Below are 8,913 nucleotides of genomic sequence, written 5' to 3' on the forward strand. Positions count from 1 at the left end.
AAAGGCCAGCCACCTTTTCTCCAAAGGGGACTGGCCACACTCCCTTATAAAAGCCCTATTCTCTTCTCCAAAAGACACTTCTCCTTCTCTTGCTAAAATTCTCCAAAATTCTCAAACACTTTTTCTCTAAATTCTAGCTTTGTCATCGGAGGTTCTTCGGCCAAAGCCTCTTCATTCATCGTGGGCGTGTGAGGCTCTTGGTCTTGACCTAAGGTGTAAATTATTTTGTAGGTGCAATCTTGTCCAAGATCAAGGAGGAAAAAATTTGCATCCACAACTATGACGTTGTGTTATTAATTCACTAGTATTTTAATTTTAATTTATTCATTAATATTACACTCTAAATTCATGAAATTTACCCCTATATACTGCAACACGCATGAATTAGTAACACTATCTGACGACGACCGCGTCTAAAAAGATTTGCCGAATTGTTGTATCTAATCAAGGAATATACATGGCACAATCCCATCATATAGTAGAGTCGGTCAATGTCCAGTGGTCATAATACTAACTCTAAAACTATGACCAAACACAGTAACGAATATGCCCAAGAATTCTTTTACTTAGACGACTCAATTTGTACCTTTTCCAACAGCCACTTCATCACGTCAAGCATATGCTCCCTAATATTCTACCAACTCTTTGCTCCTAATAAAAACTTCCCCTATTCTCTCCTCCCTCCCTCCCAACTCTCCCAATAGCACTTCGACTATCTTCTTACACTTCACTTTTACTTTTTGTTTTCTGGTTCTCTGCAAATCCCACTAATCTCTGTAACCAAACACCAACTTTGTAACCCTAGCTAATGAAGTTTGGGAAGAGATTGAAGCAGCAAATGCATGGGACGTTGCCGGGTTGGCGCGACAAGTTCTTGTCGTATAAGGATTTGAAGAAGCTTGTGAAGCTGATTTCTTCAGCTCCCATGTTGTTGGAACAGGCATCAGAGTACGGCAAAACTGAGGCTGAGTTTGTTTACTTGTTGAACAATGAGATTGAGAAGTTTAATGCGTTTTTTATGGAGCAAGAGGAGGATTTCATTATCCGGAATAAGGTACGCTTATTCTCGATTGTGTTGTAATTTATCCTTAATGTCCAAACAGGTTCTTTTACCGAGATCTACTGTGTGCTTTAATACATAGTTTGTCTGAGAGACAACACTACTTGTTCACTGACAATTTGGATTACCTGGTTTTGGCCCAGTCGTTGACTCGGTTGGGTTAACTGATCTTTTTATTTGTAAATTGACAATTAATTAAAAGCAAATTCTTAATTAAGAATTTTATCTTATTGGGTAGATTATGCTCCTTTAGTGGAAAAAGACTTTATTATTGTCGTAGTCGTTGTTGTTAGGTAGATTATGCTTGAATGTGGGAAACTTGCGTGTCTCAAACTCAGAGTGAAAATTGTCACACCTTTTCGGAAAAGAGAAAGTCTTACAGAAATATTCAGTATAAAAAATGTTTATAAACATATGACGTCAAATATGATGAAAACTATCTTTATGGGTACTGCATGCACTCAGTCTCATCTAATTAGTTAGTTCCGCTATATATTATAGACCCTACTCCTACACATGTAAAGGGTTGAAAATGACATTACAGTTATAGACTAGGATGTTATTATCTTCTCAAGCCAATTTTAGTGTCGCTTCATTCTGATAAGGATAATGTTAGGTAAACTAAAGCTATAAATTAAATAATATGTCACTAATAAAAATGACGAATGCTAGTAAGTGGCGAAGTCAGGAATGGTCGGGGATGGGCGAATTTATAGAGTGCATAGTTAAAAAAAATGGCAACAATCAAATCCAAAAGTAATGTCTTTCATAATTTATCAATACAAACAAATTACAATTGGTACCAGCAAGATTTCATGTCATGAAAACGTTACATAATAAGCTCAATATCAATAAAATCATATACATTTTTCTTAAAGTAAACAACCATGTTATTACTCAACCTTTGATCCATTCACAACTTATTCACAACTTTATAAATGGGAAAGAAAAAAAAAATCTTAGACTCTTAATCCTAGAGTAGACTATACTAATATGACTAATAACTGATCAGATCAACAATTCAATTAATCAATATGAATAATCGTATACATTAATCAATAATTCAATTAATCAGTCAATGATCAAGAATTCAATTTTTATCCTAAACAATAATTATAGAATTCATTTTAATAATCAATAGACGATAACCATATTAGGATAATCCTCTAATTCTATACCTAACACATCCCGATCCTAGAATCAAGGCGTGCTGGCCGTCACGTGAGCGTGACGTAACCAAAAGTGCGATGCGGAAACAAAAGATAAAAGAATTACGAAGGAATAAAATCCATCTACTAGCAATAATAACCAACTAGCATACTAGAGTGAGTTTAAGTGTGAAACACATATGTTCAGAGCACAAGTACAAGGTGCAGTCAAGTAGGACTATAACTAAATTACAACACCCGAAGGTGAGTCCTACATTTATGTAGTATGTCAGTACGCCGTGGGAATCCTCGTGGGCCACCAACGCTGCTAACTAGAACCTGGAGGGGCGCAAAACAAGATTGAGTGAGTCAGTAAAACAAAACTTTTCGAAAACATTTCATTTAATAACATTTCTAACCCCTCGTTGTAAAACCTGTATACTTTCCCAGAAAATAACATAATATGCATATAATTCTTCAAATCTCTCAATGCACCAAACTTTATCAAAAACCAGAAAGTATGCCATGCTATAAACATCAACAACAAAATAAGAATGCATCAATATAACAGGTGAAATAATGAATCAACTTGAGACCATGCAGCTGTCCTGTACGGTTAATTCTATAGCTCAATATCCAATCCAATCGGAGTCACCACTGTGACCTATACAGCGCTACTCTGCACATAAACCGGAACTACCTAAAGTAGTCTGTACGATAAGAATGGTGTAAGAATACGCTCTAGTGCTTCTCTCATCAACAGTTGTATAATAATCTAAGATCACCTATAAGTCGGAACCACCTCTAATGGTCTATACGACATGTCGGAACCCTCTAATGGTTTGTACGACATGCACTTACTTGGATCCAAGGTGAGCGTGTGATGCGGGGTGAATAATTTAAGCATTAACACCAGGGTGCAGGTTATGAGCTCTCAACACAATTCACATCATCAATAAATTATATGAACAATATAACTCACCTGTGCGTCCACAACACCATTTAACATATATATGCAACAATTACTAATTCATATATTTCATATATATGTATGCATGACATTTGAAAACATAGTTTCATTTAAATTCATTTCTGGGAAAAATCAATAGTATATAGGTAAATACAGAAAATACTGCCCACTCACTGGTAAGTCGAAGGGTCGTAACCCCTGTGACGCCCTTGAATGCGCTCGTCCTCGGGATAGGTCTCATCTATATGCGAAACAACTATAAAAATGTTATTTAAAGCATACAACCAACAATACGTAATAACTTCTCATACGATGCTCAATTTGGGTATATGAATATACCACAGTGACCTACTCGACATCACGGACGTCGAGGTATTTCTAGAAAAAATTTCCAACATGGCACGCGCCCCCACGCGCCGGGAGGGGCACAGACCCACGCACCCCCACGCACATCATCTTCTTCCTCCAATCACTGGACTGGTTTCGTCGGCGTCGGAAAATTGGAGATTTTTCAATCTCCTTGTTCTCCGTCAATTCTCAACCATTTTTTACAAACTTTACATCAAAATGAAGCCCTAAGCATGTAGAATCATGTTATACTACTTTAAGGCTAAAAAACATACGACATCTCACCGAAGAAAATCCAAGAAAACCGGCCAACTTCGAACCCTACGATCCCGACGTCCAAAACCTTCAAACTAAGTACTCCGAGCTTCCTTGAGACCTCACTAAGCTCCCTGTAAGCTTAGAATTCCCTGAAAATCAACATTTCACGTGTGCATGAACAGTGACATCAAACTGGGGTTCGAATTTCACGTGATTTCGTGGGTTTCCAGTTTTAAAACTAGTACCAATCGACTCAGGAGGTTGTAAGGATGAATGAACTCACCTTTTTGACGTCGATCCGTGAAGATTTGAGGGTTTTGGTCCTCGTCCGTACAAGTTCGAGAGGGAGAGAGGAAGAGAACTGCGAGGGAGGAGAGAGAGAGGGCACGGGTAGGAGAGAGGGCTTGTCCCGTGTGTGTGTGGTCCACCCAAAACAATCACAATCCAATTCCTTTAGGTCCCTAACCACACAATTTGCATACCATTTAATCTACTTAATTAAATTTTCCAAGAACTTAGGAGAGTATACATTTATTCGAATAACATGTCACACGTACCTTAATAGCCTTTAAGGGCAATTCCGTCATTTCACATCCACGATAAATAAATTTCGGAACGGGCTGTGACAATCTCCCCTCCTTATAGAATTTCGTCCTCGAAATTCATACAACACTCAATCCACTAATATTCATAAAATAACCTTGGATACATCTCTTTTATTCGATCTTCCGTCTCCCAAGTAGCTTCTTCCACTGAGTAGTTCCTCCACAATACTTTTACTAAGCTCACTGTCTTATTCCTTAGAACTTTGTCTTTCCAATCCAAGATAGTCATTGGTTCCTCATCATACGTCAAATCCGGATTAATCTCCAAAGGTTGAGGAGGAATCACATGTGAAGGATCTGAAACATAATGTCAAAGCATCGAGACATGAAACACATTATGTACCTTAGATAACTCCGGAGGCAACAATCAACATTTCACGTGTGCATGAACAGTGACATCAAACTGGGGTTCGGATTTCACGTGATTTCGAGGGTTTCTAGTTCTAAAACTAGTACCAATCGACTCAGGAGGTTGCAAGGATGAAGGAACTCACCTTTTTGACGTCGATCCGTGAAGATTTGAGGGTTTTGGTCCTCATCTGTACAAGTTCGAGAGGGAGAGAGGAAGAGAACTACGAGGGAGAAGAGAGAGAGGGCACGGGTAGGAGAGAGGGCTTGTCCCGTGTGTGTGTGGTCCACCCATAACAATCACAATCCAATTCCTTTAGGTCCCTAACCACACAATTTGCATACCATTTAATCTACTTAATTAAATTTTCCAAGAACTTAGGAGAGTATACATTTATTCGAATAACATGTCACACGTACCTTAATAGCCTTTAAGGGCAATTCCGTCATTTCACATCCACGATAAATAAATTTCGAGACGGGCTGTGACAATACCAATTAAACAAAATTCATATTAAATAATCAATTAGGGTTTGAAATAATATAAATTTAGAAAATATAAATTTACATAAATTTAGGAAGGATGAGGGATCTGCGTGTTTGGTAAAGTGGGGGGATGGGGATTGGGGAGGAACGGGGTAATGACTGGTCTCCCCAAACTACTTTAATTTTTTTTTAAATGGAGAAGTAAAACGACACCGTTTACTTATTATTTTGGGTTTAGGGTATTATTTTTTAATAAAAACAAACCCTGCGCGCAGGGGGAGTTGCGCAACAGAACCACCATTCCAGATTTCTAGTTTCCAGCCAAATCAAAGGAGCTTAGGCCTCACTCTTGGCCTTGTTTTCCGGCGAGCGGAGGGGCGGTTGCCCCCCTTCACCCTTATCTAGCTTCACCACCGATGCTAGCTAGGGAGACTAAATTTCTAAATAAAATTCTGTAAACTAAATGACATGTAAGTTGATGATTGCATTATTACTTAAGTATTGATAAACGTTCTCATTCATATTGGTGACACATCATTTAGTTTCCAAAATTTTATATAGAAATTTAATCTCCCTAGCATTACCCATAAGAAATAAGCATGCTCATCATAACTTAAATAACAATCTCATTATCATCTTTCACGCCATTTAGTTTAAAAAAAATTAATCTACACATTTATTCTCTCTTGCATTACTTTTTGGCTAAATTAAGTCTTTTCTTCAACCGAATTGAAGCACGTCTTTTTATAAAATGGTAATGCTAGTAAAACTAAATTGGATAAATTACATAATAGCCCCTCAGGTTTGTGGTCTATTACAACCCTGTACAACATCTTTAAAACATTTTACTTTCATACCTCATGTACTATTTTATTTCAAAATAATACATCCGTTATATTTTCTATCCATTGATCCGTTAAGTGCTGACGTGGCTGCCAAATGTGCGCCATGTGGCAAAAAAAATAATTTTTTAATTTAAAAAAAAACCTGAATCTTCTAAATTTAAAAAAAAAAAAAAAAAAAAAAAAAACCAAAAGCTGAACCCACAACCCCCACCCCCCACCCCCCACCCACCCAACCTGCAACCCAAAAGAAGAAGAGGAGGAGAGGAAAAAAAAAAAAACAAACAAACAAACCCATCTTCATCTTCCCCGACCCCTCATTCCTTGCAACCCACCCTTTCTTCCCCCTCCCGTCTTCCCCAAACCCACCGTGCACCCATCCTCCACCTCCTCCTCCGTACCCACTACCTGCAACCAGAAAAGAAAAGAAAAGAAAAAAAAAACCCATATCCCTTTCCCTGCAACCCAAATCCCATTCTCCCCAATGAATCTGGATTTAAGGAGTGAGGTGTGTAGAAGATGGAAAAGGATGCGTGCGAGGGTGGGTGCGCTGATTTTTTTTTTTTTTCTTTTCTTTTCGGGTTGCAGGTTGGGGGAGGGGGGGATCTGGGTTTTCTGGAATTTTTTTTTTAATTTAGAAGATTTAGGTTTTTTTTTAATTAAAAAAAAAAATTTGCCACGTGGCACACATTTGGCAGCCATGTGGCATAAATGTAGCAGCCATGTTAGCACTTAACGGATCAATGGATGGAAAATGTAACAGATGTATTATTTTGAAATAAAATAGTACGTAAGGTATAAAAGTGAAATGTTTTAAAGATGTTGTATGAGATTATGATAGACCTCAAACCTTAGGGCCTACTATATAATTTACCCAACTAAATTTTTTGAATCAAATTTGTAAATCATATGATGTGGTTGTAGATGATTGGATTATTAATGAAGTATCAATTTATGTGCTTGTTTCTTATCAGTGACACATCACTTAATTTGCAAATATGATATAAAATTTTGATCTCCATATAATTATCCTTTATAAAAAAACAAACATTGCATCTTCCGTCCTCCTTCACCCACCACATTGTTGATTCGCTTATTGCAATTTTTTTTATGATTATTAATTTTAAATCAATCACATATATATGCTATATATTTGCTGTCTTTAATTTTTTATTAAAAATATGAAGGCATTGAAAATGGTCCTTATTGTAAGTACAAATAAAACACTAACTGCAGCATATATCTACACAATGTGAATGCAGGAATTACAGCAGAGAATTCAAAGAGTAACTGATAAATGGGGGCCAAATGGAAGACAGCCTTCAATGACTATATATGAAGAGGAAATGGGCAAAACTAGGAAGGACATTGTTGATTTCCACGGCGAGATGGTGCTCTTGGTGAACTACAGCAACATCAATTACACAGGTAGTCCATGGCTGATGAAGCTAATTAATAAGCTCATGCCAATATTATACAGCAATCCTTCAAGAACTTACATTCCACCCTCCACTTCCCATTCTTCTTTTTCCCCTCTGCTAGTAAATTACTCTCTCTACTAAATTTCTCTCTCTCTCTCTCTCTCTCAAGGGAAGGGATCTCCATTTTTCAAAAAAAATGGGAACACTCTCTTGACCATTAGATTTGACTTTAATGAAATTCTGTGGCTGAGATTAAATCACAGGCTACAGAATCTCAACCACAGGATTTTATTAAAGCCAAATCTAACGGTAAAGAGGATGTTCTCATTTTTTTTGAAAAGTTGGGATCTCTTCCCATAAAGGCCATTCGTATGTGCGAGTGAGCGTAATATATATGTAAAACATTTTTCCCACACCAATAAGGCCGAGGGTCATCTTCGTCTCAAGCGCATGGAACAGGCCTTGCAAATAATTCATGATTCGACATATACTTGACAATTTTTGGGTTTTGTAGGGCTGGCTAAGATACTGAAGAAGTATGACAAGAGAACAGGTGGCCTACTGAGATTGCCATTCATTCAAAAGATTTTGGAGCAGCCATTTTTTACAACTGACAATATCTCAAAGCTGGTCAAGGCATGTGAGAGTACCATAGATGCAGTGTTCACAGTGGAGGAAGAAGAGAGAAAAAGAGAAGTGAAAGAAGCAGTAACGGTCGCCGGAGAAGGAATATTTAGGAACACAGTTGCAGCCCTACTCACCATGCAAGAGATTAGAAGAGCAGGCAGCTCTACTTATAGCCAGTATTCTCTTCCACCTCTCAACTTGGATGCTGACAGCTCTGATCTCACCCAGTTATTCCAACTGAGCCCTCCCATACCTATTGTTTAGTTATAGGAGCTAGAATTAATAAATGAGCAGACAAATTAATTGGAGTTATATATAGCACAAGAACTGGAACATGTCGAATTTATGTTTTTATTTTTATTTTTAATTCTAGGCAATATTTTTACTCTAAGCTAGACAGCAAAGAGGAGGACAATTTGGACTTGAGGATGAAGTTGCATGAACAGGAAGACCATATCTACCATCCCTTTATTTTATCCCTTCTCTCACTACCACTAGGATAAAAAAAACACTTGCGGGGCCAAACTTTACATGATGCATCAAATTTCATCGCACAATGGACACTTCCGCAATGAAACTAGGGTATTATAGCGCAAAGATGGCTTGACCATAAAAAATTATTGAAAACAATTATGCGATGAAGGTTTTCGTCGGGCAATACGCATTTGCACTACGAAACTAAATATTCGTCGTGCAAAGTTTGAGAAAAGACGCAACAAGATGGGGACTTGGCGCCAACATCTCGCACGAAGACGCTTTTTCCTGCCAAAATCTTGCGTGACAAATGTATCGTCACGCAA

At 37.7% G+C, this 8,913-nt stretch overlaps 1 protein-coding gene across 1 annotated transcript; it reads left to right on the plus strand.

The window, feature by feature from the left end:
- Window positions 1-649: 649 nt before the first annotated feature.
- LOC126627793 (SPX domain-containing protein 3) lies at window positions 650-8,601 on the plus strand. Its single transcript, XM_050297349.1, has 3 exons — window positions 650-1,054; window positions 7,328-7,493; window positions 8,001-8,601. The coding sequence occupies exons 1-3, from the start codon at window positions 809-811 to the stop codon at window positions 8,375-8,377; spliced, it is 789 nt and encodes a 262-aa protein (XP_050153306.1). The 5' UTR covers window positions 650-808; the 3' UTR covers window positions 8,378-8,601.
- The last annotated feature ends 312 nt before the right edge of the window (window positions 8,602-8,913 follow it).

Source organism: Malus sylvestris, chromosome 7 (genome assembly GCF_916048215.2).
Source record: "Malus sylvestris chromosome 7, drMalSylv7.2, whole genome shotgun sequence".
In the NCBI taxonomy this organism is placed as follows: Eukaryota; Viridiplantae; Streptophyta; class Magnoliopsida; order Rosales; family Rosaceae; genus Malus; species Malus sylvestris.